The sequence below is a fragment of the Hypanus sabinus genome, chromosome 1 (genome assembly GCF_030144855.1).
Source record: "Hypanus sabinus isolate sHypSab1 chromosome 1, sHypSab1.hap1, whole genome shotgun sequence".
In the NCBI taxonomy this organism is placed as follows: domain Eukaryota; kingdom Metazoa; phylum Chordata; class Chondrichthyes; order Myliobatiformes; family Dasyatidae; genus Hypanus; species Hypanus sabinus.
In genome coordinates, this window is record NC_082706.1 from 177,345,769 (window position 1) to 177,365,020 (window position 19,252).

The 19,252-nt window shown below is 41.2% G+C and overlaps 1 protein-coding gene across 1 annotated transcript; it reads left to right on the forward strand.

Moving 5' to 3' along the window:
• Positions 1-2,448: 2,448 nt before the first annotated feature.
• LOC132382409 (dnaJ homolog subfamily C member 5-like) lies at positions 2,449-18,147 on the forward strand. Its single transcript, XM_059952610.1, has 4 exons — positions 2,449-2,555; positions 9,780-9,993; positions 12,442-12,616; positions 18,053-18,147. Exons 1-4 carry the CDS (start codon positions 2,449-2,451, stop codon positions 18,145-18,147), a joined length of 591 nt encoding a protein of 196 aa, XP_059808593.1.
• Positions 18,148-19,252: the final 1,105 nt, after the last annotated feature.

A 19,252-nucleotide genomic window follows, 5' to 3' on the forward strand; every position in this document is an offset into this window, starting at 1 on the left:
CTCTGGTCCAAGCAGCCTCCATCTATTGTCCTCTTCCCATCAAGGGGCATTTGCTGACTCCTGGCTCTTTGTTCTCAGTCAGCAATGAGCTTGAATCACCTCAGGCATTCACAAGTCTGCATGTTACAGCCAACCAAAGAACACCTCACAAATAACTCCTTATTTGGAAATGACCTCCGTCCAGCAGATTACCTGGTCTTTGTGTCTTCTATAAAACACTAATCAAGTCCAGCATGTCAAGCTCACAAAATGGAGAATCGAGTGTCTTCACAAAAAGGCAGCCTCCATCCCCCAAGCACATGGCAAGAACAAAAACTGCTTCCACTGCCCTTGATTCATTTGAATTCACTGATTTGAAGATTGTCATTCTTTCTGGCCAACAATCCAACTCAGAACCCTGTACCTGCTTTCTCTCCATACCCCCTGATCCCTTTAGCCACAAGGGCCATATCTAACTTCCCCTTAAATATAGCCACTGAACCGGCCTCGTCTGTTTCCTGTGGCAGAGAATTCCAGAATTCCACAGATTCACTACTCTCTGTGTGAAGAAGTTTTTCCTCATCTCAGTTATTTTCATTATTTTCATAATCTCGGTCCTAAAAGGCTTCCCCTTTATCCTTAAGCTGTGACCCATCGTTCAGCCCACTCTTCCAACTGGCCTAAATCTCCCTGCAAACTTTGAAAACCTACTTCATTATCCACAACACCACCTACCTTAGTATCATCTGCATACTTACTAATCCAATTTACCAACCTATCATCCAGATCATTAATGTATATGACAAACAACACTGGACCCAGTACAGATCCCTGAGGCACCCCACTAGTCACCGGCCTCCAACCTGACAAACAGTTATCCACCACTACTCTCTGGCATCTCCCATCCAGCCACTGTTGAATCCATTTTACTACTTCAATATTAATACGTAACGATTGAACCTTCCTAACCAACCTACCGTGCAGAACCTTGTCATAGGCCTTACTGAAGTCCATATAGACAACATCCACTGCTTTACCCTCGTCAACTTTCCTCATAACCTCTTCAAAAAATTTCAAGAAGATTTGTCAAACCAGCTGGAAGAGTGGGCTGAAAAATGGCAGTTTTTAATTTAATCCAGACAAGTGCGAGTTTTTGCACTTTGGTAGGACCAACCAGGGTAGATTTTACACAGTGATCTGTAGGGCACTGAGGAGTGTGGTAGAACAAAGGTATCTGGGAATACAGGTCCATAATTTGTTGAATGTGGCATTACAGGTAGATAGAATCATAAAGAAAAGGTTAGCACGTTAGCCTTCATAAGTCAAAGTACTGAGCACAGGAGATGGGATGTTATGTTGAAACTGTATAAGACATTGATGAACCCTAATTTGAAATACTGTGTGCATTTTTTGGTCACCTACCTAGAGGAAAGATGTAAATAAGGTTGAAAAAGTAGAGAGAAAATTTACAAAGATGTTGCCAGGTCTGGAGGAGCTGAGATATAAGGAAAGATTGAATAGGTTAGGACTGTATTCTTGAAACATAGGAGATTGAGAGGAAATTTGATAGAGCCATACAAAATTATGAGGGGTATAGATAGAGTAAATGCAAGCAGGCCTTTTCCACCTAGGTTGGGTGGGACTACAACTAGAGGTTATGAGTTAAGGGTGAAAAGTGAAAAGCTCAAGGGGAACATGTGAGAAACTTCTTCACTCAGAAGGTTGAGAGAGCGTGGAACAAGCTGTCAGTGCAAGTGGTGCATCCAAGCTCGATTTCAATGTTTAAGAGAAGTGTGGATAGGTACGTGGATGGTACGGGTATGGGGAGCTATGGTCCCAGTGCAGGTTGATGGGAGTAGGGAGTAAGGGTCCCATAGATGAGGATATCAGCTCAGCAGTTGGCCAAAGGAGATTCCCAAGGGAGATTGTTTAGTTGAAAAGCAGCAATTAAATTCTAACATTCACAGCTACTGGAAGACCCTACGGTTGGAGACTAGAGCCATTGCCACAAAACAGCTTTTGCAGTGGTGCTGACGTCACGGGAGAGGAACGCATGCACACTTGGGCACTCCGCAACAGCTGCCCCTGCTCCTGTACAACTGCAGGCCCAGGAACATACTTGAGTGTTTGTAAACAAATGTGATATGTATTCTTGTTTGTAGATACCATGGTAATTGAGAATATCTCCTCTCAAGCACATTTCCTGATTTACAAATGAAAAGTATTTCATAACACAAATTAATTTTGTGATTAGTATACTGATTATTGTTCTGATTGGATAAAAAGAAAGATACTTGGTTGTAAAAACCTCCACCTACATACCTGAACAAGACAACCTCGAAACCAATTGGCAGACTCATCTTTTACTTTAGTAAGTTGTAAAGCTTTATCTTATTTGCTTTTTCTGCCTTATAAAGTTTAGTTCCATTTTGTTTTTACAGGCACTTGATAAAAGCACCTTAATTTACAATGGCTGATCAAAGACAGCGCGCACTTTCTACCTCAGGAGAAGCACTATACCAAATTCTAGGTTTAGAGAAAGGAGCTACACACGAGGAAATAAAAAAATCCTACAGGTACGCAACATAGTGCAAATTATCCAGCAAGGTATTATGCAGGTGTTCTAATTGCCTTAGCATTGCCTTCATTAGAATAAAAATAATTCTTTCACAAGCCAAGGGTAAATCAAAACAAATGGAGAAGAGAATAATTTGAGTTCAGGTATTACTTCCACAAAGACAACTATTGGAGTAGCACATATTTAGCACAGGTGAAACATCAGTATTTTGTGTTTAAGCAGGCGGAGCACCACCAAACACAGCTGAGTTTTTTCTGCTTGCACGGATTTTTTTTCTTATTTTTTAAACCTTAAAAGAGAGGCAGGGTCTAGTGGAGTGGCCATCATCAGAGACAGGGCTAGAGTCAGAATGGGAACTTGGAGGGCTCAAGAGGCTTCCATGAGAAGAAGTAGGCAAGGAGGGTAGGTTTTTCCTTTCATTATTGCTGATTTGGTCTTGTTTTCCTATAGTGCAGTGCAGGCAGGATGGCAGATGTGGCAGTGGAATGCTCCTGTAGGAGGTGGGAATTAATGAAATCCGATGCTCTCCCTGAATACTGTACCTGTAGGAAGTGAATCGAACTCCAGCTCAGGGAAACCCGCATTAAGGAGCTGGAGCTGGAGTTGGATGAACTAAGAATCATCCGGGAAGCAGAGCAACTGTTAGATAAGACTTTTGAGCAGGTGGTTACACCCGGAGTGCAGAATTCAGGGAGTAGATGTGTGAACACCGAGAGAGGTAATTACAGGGAGAAGGAAGTCAGTGCAGGATCTCCCTGTGGCCATTCCCCTCAGCAACCGGTACACCTTTTTGGATACTGATGGGGGGGGGGGGGGGGGTGACCTCTCTGGGCAAGGCAACAGCAGCCAGACCAATAGCACTGTGGTCGGCTCTGAGCCTCAGAAGGAACTCAGAAGTCAGGCGGAGTGAAAGTCATAGGGGACACAATAGTTAGGGGGACATTTAGGAGATTCTGCAACAGCAAAAGAGATTCCAGGATGGTGTGTTGCCTCCCGGCTGCTAGGGTCCAGGATGTCTCTGAGCAGCTGCAGAATATCCTTGAGGTTGAGCAGCCAGAGGTCGTGGTACATATTGGTGCCAATGACATAGGCACAAGAGGGGTAGAGATCCTGTGCAGTAACTTTAGAAAGTTAAGAAGGAGACTGAAGAGCAGGGCCTCCAAGATGGCAACCTCTGGCTTACTCCTGGTGCAACAAGCTTGGGAAGGGTAGAGCAGGAAGATACCCGCAGTCAAATGAGTGGCTGAGGAGATGGTGCAGAGGGCACAGTTTCAAGTTTTTGGATCATTGGAACCTTTTCTGGGGAAGGGGGTGACCTATACAAGGGGGACGGGTTGCACCTGAACTGGATGGGAACCGATATCCTGGGAGGGAGGTTTGCTAATGTTATTGGGGAGGGTTTAAACTAGATTTGCAGGGGGGTGGTAACCGAAGTGAAGAGGCAGAGGATAGGGCGGTTGGCGCACAAGTAGTGACAGCTTTTAGGGAGTTTATGAGGAAGGATAGGCAGGTGATAGAACAAAGATGCACTCTGCCAGATGGTTTGAGATGTTTCTATTTTAGTGCAAGGACTATCATAAACAAAGCCAATGAACTTAGAGCAAAGATCAATACATGGAGGTGTTTCAAAAAGGATACGGAGGGGGGCAAAGGAGGTGGGGGCATGGCATTGCCAATCAGGGATAGTGTCACGGCTGCTGAAAAGGAGGAAGTCATGGAGGGATTGCCTACTGAGTCGGTGTGGGTGGAAGACAGTAACAGAAAGGGGGCAATAACTTTTATAGACCTCCACAATAGTAACAGCGAGGAGCAGCTTGGAGGCAGATTCTGGAACAGCGCAATAAGGATAGTTTGGTGTGATGGGTGATTTTAACTATCCGAATATTGACTGGCATCTTCTTACAGCAAGGGGTTTGGATGGGATGGAGTTTGATAGGAAGTTGATGGAGTTCAGGAACATTTCCTGACACAATATGTAGATAAGCCAACTAGAGGAGAGAGTGTACTAGATCTGGTATTGGGAAATGAACCTAGTCAGGTGTCAGGTCTCTGATTGGGAGAGCATCTTGGAGGTAGTGATCACAACTCTAACTCCTTTACCATAGTGCTAGAAAGGACAGGAGCAGACAATTTGGGAAAACATTATGATGCTATAAGGCAGGAACTTGGAAGTATAAACTGAGAGCAGGGAAATGCACAACAGAAATGTGGCAAATGTTCAGTGAACATTTGCATGGAGATCTGCATAGGTATGTTCCATTGGGGCAGGGAAAGGATGGTAGGGTAAAAGAACCATGCTGACAGAAATCCAAAATCCATTTTTAAATGCTTTTCTCCGGTGAAAGACAGCCCACCATCACTACCCTCTGTTTTCCATAACCAAGCCAATTTTGAATTCTATCTACCAAATCTCCATGGGTCCCTTGTGCTTTAATCCTCTGAATCAGCCTACCATGAGAGACCTTCTCAAAAACTTTTACAAAGAGTTTGTTTTCAACATGCACTACCCTACCCTCTGCAATTATCTTTGTCACCTCCTCAAAAAGCTCAGTCAAGTTTGTAAGACAATTCCATACTTTCTCCTATGGGTCTATGCTTCTCCAGATGGAAGTGGCCAGTTCTCTGTGAATTTGCTATTATGACAATAGATGTAATTTTATGTGCTGTAATTTGTTAATGGTTGTCAGACACAATGGGGGATTAGATATTGTCATCCATGCTTGGCTGGAGGATATGGGTTTTGTGGCAGGGTCCTGGCATTATTGGGCAACCAGGTGCTTTCTTTGCTCTTAACTTATAAAGTTTCTAAGGGTTAGACAGACAACACGAAGATATTAAAATCCCTCATCATCATTTGAGAAAGTTAGATCCTTTTAAATGTAGTGCTGCCCTTGCAAGCAAGAAATATGAATTGGAAAACAGAACAAACTAATTATGTAAACATAAGTTGCTGTAAAATGTGAAAGAGAGATAACTAAGTACAGAAAATTCTAAAGAAAGTCAAGTGACTTTCCCAGAAAGTAACTGAGATTGATACTTAATAAATATTGAGAAGACGGAAACATAATGAAGGATGCCAAACATCAGACTCAGCCCAAGAGAAGACAGCAATGATGATCATTAACCTAAATGCAGCCACGTGCACTTAGGAATGCATGTTTCTAACAATAATGGAGACAAAAATATATATTAAAATTTTAAGCACTTGTTAATCAATGGTGAACTTTGATAGATCCTGGAATCCATGCTTATAGTTTGTCGTAGATATTCATTTATTTAAAAAATTTTGACAGCTTATTTGCTTTTATTGTTTCATCAGTGTAATGATATAAATAAGACTTCATGTCATTAATAGATCTTATTGTCTTTTTAATACTTCCTATTTAACATAATGTATCAAATACCTTAAAACTTTCCTTAATTGAACTATCAATCAGGTCGAGTTATGTGTCTGTTATAGGAATATGGAAAACATGACTTGAATTGAAAACTGGAGTTTACTTAACTAATTAATGAGGTGAATTACTAATGTAACATGACTTTCAAATAACTTAGGGAGTAGCATTGCCAGTGGAATATGTGATTACCCACTCAAGAAAAATTGATCTTACTTGACAACAGAAGAAATAGTTATAAATATTAATTTCCTCTTGTCATCTATAGATTTTTTTTCATCTGCAAGATTACTTCAACTCTTGATGTTAAAACTCCTGATATTGATTCTGCGTAATTAATTATTTTATAATTTAGTGCCTCACATCTTTGGACTATGTTTCATCAAACACACTTGCAGGAATATTCTCTCATCCTCCACCATTCCTTTTGATCATATGAAAAGCTTTTGATTACAGAATTCTGCATGACCACGAACACTGCCATCGGATCATTAACCAGAAAAAGCATAATTCAAACAAGGACATGTGGGCATTTTGAATCATTCCTACCCTTTTTATTTTTGTACGATGCTCTATTCAAAAGTCCAGGCAACGGGATAAACTTATCTGTTCAGAAAGTGTAACTTTAAAGCAATAGAAGGGCCATTATATGGCTTATAGGACATGCCCTCTTCTCATTGTTACAGTCAGGTAGGAGGTAAAGAAGCCTGAAGGCACACACACAGCAATCCATGAACAGCTTCTTCCCCTCTACCATCCTATTTCTAAATGGCCATTGAACCCATGAACACAACCTCACCACTCTTTTAATTTTGTTTTTACACTGCTTATTTTAACTTAACTATTTAATATACATATATACTTACTTATTCATATATACTTAATCAGTTTTTTATATTTATCATGTATTGCTTTGTACTGCTGCCATGAAGTTAATGAATTTCACAAGTGCCAGAGATATTAAACCTGATTCTGATTTTGACTGTTCTACAGACCGTGGGATGGATATTGAACAGCATATTAGTTTGGAAACTGAATAAGGAAATGGGATAAAGGGGAGCTTTAACTCTCTAAGTAGCAAATGCATAATGGGCAAACTGGAGGAAGTGTTTCTGAATTGTGTTCAAGGGATCTTTTTGGTTGGTCTCACAAGAAAGGCAGTGTTACTGACTTTTATTCTGGAAAATAATGCTACATCAAGTCCAGGTATATCTAGGATACAGTGAGCACAATATCATAAGATTTGGAATAGCTCTGATAAAAGATATGGACCACTTCAAGGTAAAATCAGACAACTGGAGAAGGGCCAATTTCACTGGGATGAGGACAGAACTGGTAAATTGGAACCAGAGTTTAACAGACACAAATACAACTGAACAAAGGGAGGAACTTAAGGTGGGGTTTAAGCACAGTACCAGAAGAGAGAAGGTTAGGGTAATGAAAGCCTAGTTTCTATGTATCTATGCAAATGGCCATAAGATTAGAGTGTCAAATACAACATAGAAAAAGGACACATGAAAGTTGCCAGGTTACTATCAGAAAGTTCAAAGAGAAAAAGAAATGAAAAGGGAAATTAAGTTGGAAAATGGGGGAAAAAAACATGGACATATGAACAAGGAAAATTGTTACAGATCAGAAGCTCACAATGAAATTCACTCATGAAAGAGATGGCATGGCTGAGATACTGAATGAGCACCACTCACCAGTCTTGACCAGGAAAACACTGCTGGAGTCTCAGGAAAGGAAGATGTAGTTGTGTTTCAGGGTAGGGTGGAAATTGATAGAGAAGGTATTTGAATGGCTTGCTGCTCTTCAAGTGGATAAATCCTGTGGTCCAGAAAAGATTCATTCTAGGTTGCTGAGGGAAGTAAAAGAAGAAGAGACAGACGTCCTGGTCAGAATCTTTTAAACATCCTTTGGGAAATTGCAAATGATACATCCTCATTCAAAAGTGCTTACAGGGTTCCAAATCTGTGAATGACATAAAATTTTTAGACATAGTGAACTGTGAGGAGGACAGCATGAACACGAGAAAATATGCAGATGTTGGCAATCCAAGCAACTCACACAACATGCTGGAGGAACTCAGGAGGCCAGGCAGCATCCATGGAAAAGAGTAAACCGTTGTTTTTCGGGCCAAGACTCTTCATCAAGTCCTGATGAAGGGTCTCAACCTGAAACGTCAACTGTACTCTTTTCCATGGATGCTGCCTGGCCTGCTGAGTTCCTCCAGCACTTTGTTTGTGGTGTTGTCAGGGTAATAGCAATAGAGTCCATAGATTCCTAATGTTAGATAAGGTGGTGAAGAAAGCATACAGATCTTGGCCTTTGGAGCAGCACAGTTGTCTTAGTCTATTACTAAAAGTGCTCCTCTGTTCAGCCAAGGTGGCATACAGAGGGTGAGAAACATTGTCCAGAATTGCCAGGATTTTCTGTAGGGTCCTTTGTTCTACCACAGTCTCCAGTGTGAAGAGTTTGACTCCTATAGCAGAGCCAGCCTTTCTAACCAGTTTAATTCCTTCTGCACAGTAGCTTCAACATTCAAGAAGCTCAACACCATTCAAAACCTACAGCCCACTATCACCACGCTAAATGTCACTCCCTCCACAATGGTAGCTTAGCAGTTAGCATAACGCTACAACAGCGCCAGTGACCCAGGTTCAATTCCACCATGGTCCGTAAGGAATTTATACGTTCGCTCTGTAAACTTGTGGGATTTTGCCATGTGGTCTGGTTTCTTCCACATACCAAAGACACACGGGTTAGTGGGTTAACTGGTCACAGGGGTGTAATTGGGTGGCGCAGGCTCATTGAGTCAGAAGAGCCTGATGCCATGGTGTATTTCTGAATAAACTGCGGTTCTGTGGCAGCAATATGTTAAAATTTACAAAACGCATCAGGCAGTCACTTGGTCTGCTCAAATAACACACCCCAAATCTGTGATCTGCACCACTAATTAAGGTAAGGACAGCAGACCTGTCAGATCACCACTCCCTCCTGTTTCCTTTCAAGGAATGAACCATCTGGATTTGGAAATAAATCACTATCCTACCATCGTCAGTCTTGGAAGGACTGCAGCAGTTCGATAAGGCAGCTCACCAAGCACGATTTCCAAGGCTTGCCAAAGATGCCAGATCCCAAATAAATAAATAGCACTTTTTTTAAAAAGAGGAGTGACTTTTGGAGTTTTTGATACCAAAGAACAATGTTGAGTTGACAGCACAGTGTTTAGCGTGATGCTATTACAGCTAATAGGAACTTCAGCATTCAGAGTTCAATCCTGGAATCCTCTGTAACGAGTTTGCATGTCATCCCTGTGGAATGTATAGGTTTCATCCAGGTGCTCCATTTTCCCCCACAGTCCAAAGACGCACTGGTTAGTAGGTAATCTGGTCATGGTAAATTGTCCCGTGATTAGATTTAGGTTAAATCAGGGGTGGGGGAGGGTTGCTGGCATGCAGCTCAAAGGGCTGAAAAGACCCATTCTGTGCTGTATCGCTAAACAAGATAAATAAAAGTAAAATAAAATATTGGGAAGGGCCAAATGGAGATCGCTATTTTCTCCAGAGAGTGAAAAGGAAGGGATTTCATATTTGTATATAGTCGAAAAACAGCAAACAACAAAGATCTAGTCATTTATGGTTTCCTTGATTTTAGAGAACATTAAAAAATGTACAAAGTTACAGAGTCAACTGAATGAATTAAACAGATAAAGTAAGTGGTGAGTCCTCTACTCTTAAGCTGTATTCAAAGCTTTAGTCATCGATTGGCGATCCAGCCTAACACAAACTTCTCCTGCTGCTTTTACTTTTGTTGTTAATCCACAGAAAACTTGCCTTGAAACACCACCCAGACAAAAATCTAGACAACCCAGATGCATCCGAGAAGTTCAAAGAGATCAACAACGCTCATTCAATATTGACGGATATTTCAAAACGGAACATTTATGACAAATACGGCTCCCTCGGTCTCTACATTGCTGAACAGTTTGGTGAAGAGAACGTGAACACATATTTCATGCTGTGTAGCCCATGGGCAAAGGTAATTTTCTTGCCCTCTTTGCTTTGAGGGATAACGATATTTTCTGGCCCTGCAGATTATATAAAAGCGTTAGTCTGAAAATACGCAGTCTATTGACAGTTAGAAGATCAGAATCCAGGAAGAGGGAAACTAATTTTTAATGACGATGATTCTGCTCCAACAGCTTATCAGCACTTCTAACATATTAAAATGTCTCAGAGTGCTTCACGGAATCATGATGTTAATCTGATTTTAGAAGCTTGACGAAAACCTAGGTGAGCAAAGTAAGCTTTAAGGTGTTTGCAATCATCTTAGTGGCTAGTGATGACAGTGCCAACCAGTCAGATGGATTCTGCTTTGATATTGGGGTATCAAGAAACTGGAAGCTCGTGCAGAGCTGGGCACAGTGGGTAGCCACCAGCAGGTGGGGGTAACCAACCCCACAATTTCTAAAAAAAGAGGTCAAAGCTTAGAGGAAGGAATTGATTGGGCTGTAATTAGGCTGAATCATACCTGGATTTTAAGAGTGGTTCAGAGAACTGCCAGTGGGATCCTGTATGGGGGGGGGGGGGTCAGTGAGTTACTGTTTGATGTCTGTACCCCTGAGTGAGAACACAGAGGTCAGTAACACAATGGAGGGCCTGACCCCCCCCCCCCACACTGCTGCTCACCTCACCTCATATTTTATACCAACATGAGTGGTAACACTCCATGCATTTGAATTAATTTGCTGCCCTGGATTTAAAGGGTAAGTGCTTTGTTTAGCTTTCTCTGAATTAATATTTGGGTTGCAAATATAGTATATCGGTTTGCATAACACCAGTAAAGCACCAGTGACCCAAGTTCAATTCAGCCGCTGCCTGTAAGGAAATCATATGTTCACTTTGCAACTATGTATGTTTCTTCCAGGTACAGTGCTCCGATTTCTCCCACCTTCTAAAGATGTATGGGTTAATAGGCTAATTGTCACAGGGTGTAATTGGGTGACACAGGCTCATTGAGCCAGAAGGGCTAGAAGTTACAATGATGCATCCCTCGACAAATTTAATTTTTAATATTAAGTTTTAAAAATTAATTATTTAATAATGTTTCAAATAAATCAATGATTCAAATTACTTTCTATTACACATATTTATGTATTTTTTTATTTTAGTGACAGTGCAGTGTAGGCCCTTCTGGCCCTTTGAGCCATGCTGCCCCAGCGACCCTGACAGCCCCAATTAACCCTAACCTAATCACGGGACAGTTTACAATGACCAATTAACCTAGCCGGTACGTCTTTGGACTGTGGGAGGAAACCAGAACACCCGGGAAAACCCACACATTCTACGGGAGGACATTCAGAACAGTGCCAGAACTGAACTTTGAACTCCGGACCGCCCCAAGCTGAAATAGCACTAACTGCCAGTTCAGCTATCTCTAAATGGCTTGGTTGAACAGATCTTTGACAGAGCCGAGCAGTCAAAAGACCACCAGAACATACCAGTAGGAGGCCTCAGTATCTGCCAGCTGAGACTTGGGGGCCTCTTGTACAACGCTCTGGCTCCAGGAACCACAGACCCGGCAGGGCTCAGAGCTCGGTTGCATTCATGAAGCTACAAAAGTTTAGTGTTGCTATGGGCATTGTGTTTGGGTGAGGAGCAGGCCTGGCTGAGCAAGATTAGCCCATCATCACTTCTGACAGATTCATATGTACAGCATGTTGAAACATAAATGAAATATATTGTTTTGTGTTAACAACCAACACACCCAAGTGTATGCTGGGGGTAGCCCACACGTGTCACCACTCATACAGATACCAACACAGTGTGCCTATAATCTTCAGTACAAACAGCAGCAATAGCAACATCACAACAAAACAAACAGGACAACAGCAGCAAAACACACACACACACACACACACACACACACACACACAAACAAACACCCCTCTATAGCCCAAGGTTAGGCCACCTCCAAGCTACCAGTCCTTGGCCCTGGACTCTCAGACTTGAAGACTTTGGGCTTCCAACTTTGGACTTTGCCAGCCTGTGGGTATCGACCAGGGCCCACTGATTATGGGTTTGACTTTAGCTGCTATACCCCAGGGCTCACCGAGTAATGATTTGACCTTTAGGTCTATACTTCTGGACCTGCAGGGACCTCCAACCCCCGTGACCTGGAGGATCACTGACCCTTGTGACTTCTTTCAGATTCTACCTCTGGGGCTCGCTGACTTTATCCTTCGACCTTCAGTCTTCTACCTCCCGATTGAATGAGCCCTCCAGACTTTGCCAAAGTCTGGACTCGCTGATCGTGGGTTTGACCTTCAGGCTTTAACATAATGCATTAACTCTGTTTCCCTCTCAGCAGGTGCTGCCTGATCTGCTGAATATTTACAGCATTTCCTATTTTTTTATTTGCAGCAACTCCAGTATTTTTTGATTTTGATTGTTTACTTTGTCTGATTTCTGATTTTCATTTCGCCAGGGTCTTTTTGTATTCTGCGGAGTGATCACTTGTTTTTACTGCTGCTGCCTCTGTTGTTGCTGCTGTAACTGTTGCTTTGGGAAATGCAAACCTAAGTCTCCAGGAGGCGAAGAGTATGAAAGTTACGTATCACCAGAAGATCTGGAAGAACAAATCCGCATGGACAAAGTGAATGGTAAGATCCGGAAGCAAGGTGCATTTTTTTCCTTTTTTTTGACGGGAAGTTGTCAGGTTGGCTGTATGATCAGAAACCACTGACTCCAATGTTTCCGAGTGCCCTAGGACAAAAGGAAAACTTGAGCTGAACGTCTGGTACCCAGTTCCCTGTCTTGACACGAAATAGAGTCATATCGTCATTGAGCCATACAGCATGGATACAGATCCTGAAGCCCAAAGAGCCTATGCTAACCACAATGCCCACAATTTCCTGCATTCAGCGCATATCTCTCCAAGCCCTGCCCCTCCATGTACCAAGTACTTCTAATTGATACAATTGTACCTGCATTCGACAGGAATTCCTCATCCCCATAGTCAAGCTCCACCATTACTTGTCCAGTCATAACCAGGCTTCTTCTCCTGCCCTGCACTATCACCTCTGGAGTTGACCAACAACCAAGGCACATCTGTTTCCTTACACCCTTGCGGTTCCTTGGGAACATTCATAAGAACATAAGAAATGGGAACAGGAGTAGGCCATCTGGCCCAGGGAGCCTGTTCTGCCATTTAATATGATCATGTTTGATCTGGCCATGGACACATCTCCACCTACCTGCTTTTTCCTATAGCCCTTAATTCCCATACTATGCAAAAATATATCCAATCTCATCTTAAGTATATTTACTGAGATAGTTTCCACTGTGTCATTGGGGAGATAATTCCACAGATTCACCACTCCCTGGGAAAAGCAGTTCTTTCTCATCTCTGTCCTAAACTTACTTCCCCGTATCTTGAGGCTATGTCCCTTAGTTCTAATCTCACCTACCAAATGAAGCAACTTTCCTGCCTCTACCTTATCTATCCCTTTCATATTCTCTAAAGGCATGGTCAAAATTTGCCATTAAGCCCTCCCTAACCCCTTACTTCCCCACAACTGCCTCTGCAATTCAAAACTGCTTGTCCTACACCAGACATACACATGGCCTTATATTCTGACCTGGTCACCACTACTTATAATTTGGTATATTATCCACTTCTGCCCTTCATTTGCTAATCTCAGAATGTCCAAAAAGTCTAGACTCCAGGAGCTCCCTAGTCATCTTCATCTTTCTGCCTCGGCCTACCACTATTCATCCAAAATTCTGTATCCTGTCGTGGAAAATCTGCCTCATCCATCTGGCCTAGTCCTTTTTAACTTTCACACTGCCACCTCTGTGACTAGGCCTAAGTTATCACTTCTCCAAACAATCAGTCCGACTCCTTCTGTATCTACACTCACCCTACACCCGCATTAGAGACTATGTCCTGGTCCCGTGTTCCAAAAATTTTCACCTGAAGCGTCACCATCTCCCTCCCTAATTTTTAGATTAGCCTTAAAATCCATCAGATTGACCAGTAGTTTTGTCACCTCTCTGAATATTTCCCTCTTTAATTAAATGCTGGTCTGTAATATTTTCCTTTCTATAAACACAAGCTATTGTTCGGAGAAATGAAACACTGCACTAAGAATGGCACAGTGGGAATGTTGAGCATGTGAAATCTCTTCACCAGTGGTTGTCATTTTTAGATAGCTACTTTATTTAGCTTCTATTTACATTTGGCATTTGAAAAACTCTGAAAAGCTTTCTGTTCTCCAAGAAAAAGGCCAACAGTGCCAGGCTTGGAAGTGTGAATGGTGACATCTGATCTCTTGGGATGTGTACAGTGTGCTATGATAGCCCTCTGCTTAAATTACTGGACTTGTATCCAGAGACTGGTGCCATTAAGCTGGGGACATGTTTAAAGCCCTTTTAAAATCAAGTAATTTAATCAATCTGCAATAAAAGGCTTGAGTAGGGCTGTGATGCAGCTACAAGAGCTGCTGTCTGCGATTCTGGTGAGCAAGGTTTTGTAGGAACCACTGATCCTCTCTATGTGAGATTTCAAAGCCAAAACTGAGTTTATTGTTATATGCACAAGTACATGTACAGACAGGTGCAATGAAAAACTTAAATGCAGCAGCGTCACAGACACAGAGCATTAGCATCTGCAGATTTCCTCGTGTTTTCTCATAGAAATATGTACATTAAGCATAAGTTATAAACAGTGTTTACAAGAAGGACAAAATTAGAACCGAAAAAATGTTAATTCTATTGTAAAATTATCTAGTGGTAATAGTGCTGCTGAACAATAGCAATTAGGGTTGATTCAAGAACTGAATAGTTGAAGGGAAGTAGCTATTCTTGAGCCTGGTGGTGTGGGACTTCAGGCTTCTGTACCTCCTGGCTGACGGTAGCTGCACCCATGCGGTGGGGATCTCTGGTGACGGTAGCTGCACCCATGCGGCGGTGCCTTCTGCAAGGACGGCACCTGATGGCAAGGACGGGTGTGCCCGTGATGATTTGGGGCTGAGTCCACTACTCTAATTTGCATGTTCTCCCCGTGACTGTGTGGGTTTCCTCCCGATAGTTGAGTTTCCTTACACATCCCAAAGTCGTGGTTTGGCAGTAAATTATCTGCTGTAAATTGCCATTAATGAGGATAGATAGCAGAATTATTGGCAATGGCAGTCGAGAATAGGCGACAGGAATAATTAGAGGGTGAATGGGATTACTCTGTGAGACTTGATTGGCGGAATGACTTCCCTCTCTGCTGTCTGGAAATATGGTCTTCTTTCATAAACACAAAATTCGTAACTTGTCAGTAAAAACATTTCAAGTTTCCTAATGTCAATAGTTGTCCCATTATAAACTAAGTCATTCACAGACAACTTCCACTCATAGAGAAGAGTGCCAGCCTCCATACTGAGGGAATGCCTAAGAAATCAGAATAAGGCAGGAAATCTGCCAGCAGGTGAACCTCAACCTACCAATGTGACTGTCCTTTTAATTCAGCGCCAGACAGAGGTGGGCAATAAATGCTGGCCTTTCCAGTGACCTTCAGGTCCTGTGAGTGAATGAATAAGTAATAGGACAAGACTTCATGTGGGGCAAACATTACCTTCTCAGCAACTGGCCACACTCCAGATCAGATCCAAACAAATTAACTAGGAATGGAGTGGCTGGTGAGGTCAATCGGTTGTTTCTGTGGCTTTCCAGTAGATATACAAGCAGTAAAACAACTGAAAAGATTCCATTCGTATTCTGTTTGAACGAATGGTAGTTTCTAAGGCTCATGAGAAAATAAGAATAGGACACAATTAAGTACTTGGTCCATTTTATGAAAATGTCCTGATGTTGTGAAGCAACATGACACACATGGGGAAGGCAGCAGGAACAACTGACTGGTGAAGAAAATGTTGACAAATTCATCTATGAAACTAACTTTTAATAGTACTTTACCATCATAAAGTGAACTCACTGGGAAGGGGTAATTCTTTAAAACACACTGGAGACTGAATTTTCAAAGTTCCCGTTGTGACTTAGTGGAGAAAATTCCCCAGCATAAATGACCAGTATGGATGTGTTGTCACAATATTTGCAGCAACATGTTGCTTTATAAAAGCTTTTGAAATATCCCAGCCAGCCTGTCACATTGCTTTTCTATTTTTAAATGTTGGAAACAGATGACTATTTCATGGCCAGTCTGAATTTTATCAGCACTCTGAGGGTCACAGAGCAGAACAGCCTATACAAGTTTAAGCAAGAGGACAGAGCTCTGCTCTCCCTAATTACATTAACGTGTGATTGTGACTATATTGCTGAAACTTTTTTATAATTGCCCCTGATCTTGCTGTTCTCATTGTACAGAAATGGCCTGTAAGTAGGGCGCAGTTTGCATTTTTCATTCAAATACTTCTGTCAACACTTCATGTCCTGTAGTTTGCTGGGAAATGCCAATAGTTCCAGGCCGAACTGCTGACCTTTAACCCACCCTAAGTGCCAAGAAGGTCTGGACTCCCATTGAATCCCAAACTTGTTGGCCACGCATTCTCTTGATGGTTTGACATCTCTACTCTACAGGGGGTCCAGCCTTACTGAATCCTCCAGCACTTAGACTGCTGAGCCTGAAAAAGATTAATCAGCGTAGAAATGCGGAGTCCATTCATTTGGACAAAGAGGAACCCCTGAAAGGCAGAAGGGGAAGCATTCATTGACATCTTCTGAACTATCTGAGCTTATTAATGTTTTTAACTCTTTGATAGTGATTTTTTCTTTAACAGTTTTACAATGTTTCTGGTTGTGCATGCATTCAAATTCCTTAACAACTTTTACAACTGGCAAAGATTGAGTATATGGATAAGCACATTGAACGTTTTCTACAGACAAATTAGGTACTGGTTTGTTCTGGCTGACCTGAGAGACATCATGCTTGGCCCAGGTACAGGATGGGATTTACCAACAGTCAACATTGAAGGGTCTGCAAAAATATTTGAAGTATTTCTCCACGTTGATGGTGAGCCCCTGCTGTCAGTAAGCCCTGGCCATTATTTTTGAGTTATATATTTTTCCTAGACTGGGGAAAGGGACTTGACTAAAGTAGAATTTCCGTGGATCTGGGAACCTCTGTTTCAGATGTTTATTCTTCTTGTGTGAGACTAAGCAATGTATTTGCAACAGATGTTCCAACCTGGGTACATCACTGTACAACCCAATAGTGTCCCCACCAAGCATACACTCACAGCTATAGGAGGGAGTTATGGAACAGAGATCTGGGACAGAAATTTATTTTCTGAATAGGTCAGACTTTTAACCAGAGAATTTAATGCTTTACTTCAGATTGCATTGTGAAATTACTTGAATTATGTCAGAAAGCCACATGTTGTAGTTTTAACGAGGCTTCATCTATAGTTAGCAACTGTTGTGTAGATCATATCATTTTCATACCACTGGCAATATAAATCAATATTTGACAAATCACACATCACTCTCCTGTACACCTGCTTGTATTTAAAATCTGTTTTCCTAAATCAGCTTGTAAAGTACTGAGTGAATTTGTTCACGTTGACACAACATTTGATTTTGTCCACTTTGAAACAGATGAGTATTTCCAAAGTAGAAAGCAACATTCCATTCTCCAGCCTGCCAGTCACTCGGTGGCAGACGGCAGAGAATGTTTCTTCAGCTGCCTCTGCTGAAATGGATTCCATCAATGGTTTAATAGCACAGCTGCCCTTGAGTGCTTGCAGTGTCATCTGCATAGTGAGAGCATAGTTTATTCTAATTCAGAAACAACCTCAATCTGTTCTATTGACATCAGAATGATGGATCTGTGTATCTTTGCATCTAATAGGCAAGAGTAATTATATATGAATAAAAATTAAAAGTTGAGGGAAAATAAAGCATTGCTTTCAACACATTTTAATGCCAAACTGATCAATATGCTGATTGATCAGAAGGGCTTGACAGCAAACTCTTCCATTAACTTTTGGATATTGTATTATATTTTTGTTTGGCTTCAGAACGGTATGCTCTGGTATATCCAAACATCAGCTCAATGTGCTAACACTGTACTCTTTATTGCTTTGTGGTTGCAGAAGGAGAGGTTCCCATCGTTCTTCAGCCAACAAATGCAAATGAAAAAACTCAGCTGATTGGCGATAGCCGACGTACCTACAACACAGACGGATAGAACCTGAGGGAATAGGAAGTTGAGCTGAAATTCCGTGCAACCGCTACAATAGGATTTGTCTTGAGAGAGGTTGCAGTTTTCATTTGGAAAATTAAGCCATCAACTACCAATTTTTAATCACTTAAGAACACCATCAATTCTGTCCAGCAAGTTGAAGAAATGATCTATAAACAAAGTTAAATGTTGCTTATTTTTTTGCTCTGAACATGATAATATCAATTTCCTTTTGTTTTGCTTACTTTACCTTATAATGTAATCTGGATATAAGCAGTCATTTATTTTAAATTATTCTGGTGAAAAATGTCTTTAATATATTCCAACAACTCTACCTATCACAAATTAATTGTCAGGCTTTGTATAATACGGAAGCAGTTACAGCTTTCTGGATAAGACAATATAGCTATTAAACAGTTTCCAACAATGCTGGAAGCGAAAGCTGGATCACTTCTTTCCACTTTACTAGCTGATCATTCCCCAACAGAAATGAATCTACTGCTCCAGGTATTTCAGTAGTTCAAATATTCATGACTGCATTTTTTTACAACATCAGATATGCTCGTCAGTTCTGCAACAGAAACATACGATGACAAATACAAGAATTAAGTCATATTGGGTGATCCTTGTGAAGTGCTAATTAACTATGCTAAAGATTTTAGCAGCGGACTTCAGGTCAAGACGGAAGTTCATTAAAATAATTTGAATAAATCAATACAGAAATTAATTCTTTAGAACAGGATTTTTCAATCTATCTGAACTTTGGCTCAGTCATTTGCACTTTAGTTCTGTAAATTTAGGATGATATATTTTAGCTTTCATAATATATTTATTTCTCAAATATCTGCAAACAAAAGAAATACATTTCTATTTTGTATGCAACAGGCTTAGATAAATGTTGAAAACTGTAGAAAATGTTATAATACCTGTACTCTTAGCAGAATTTCTGGAATAAACTGTAATTGTATACTCTTTTATGTATAGCATCTTCTGCTCTCTTAAAATTCAACAATTGTTCCCTATTTCAAAGTTTAGATTTATATTCCATTGAAGTAGAATACAACACAAGATATTCTAATAGGGTACTTCTGTAGTCAGATATATTTTAAAT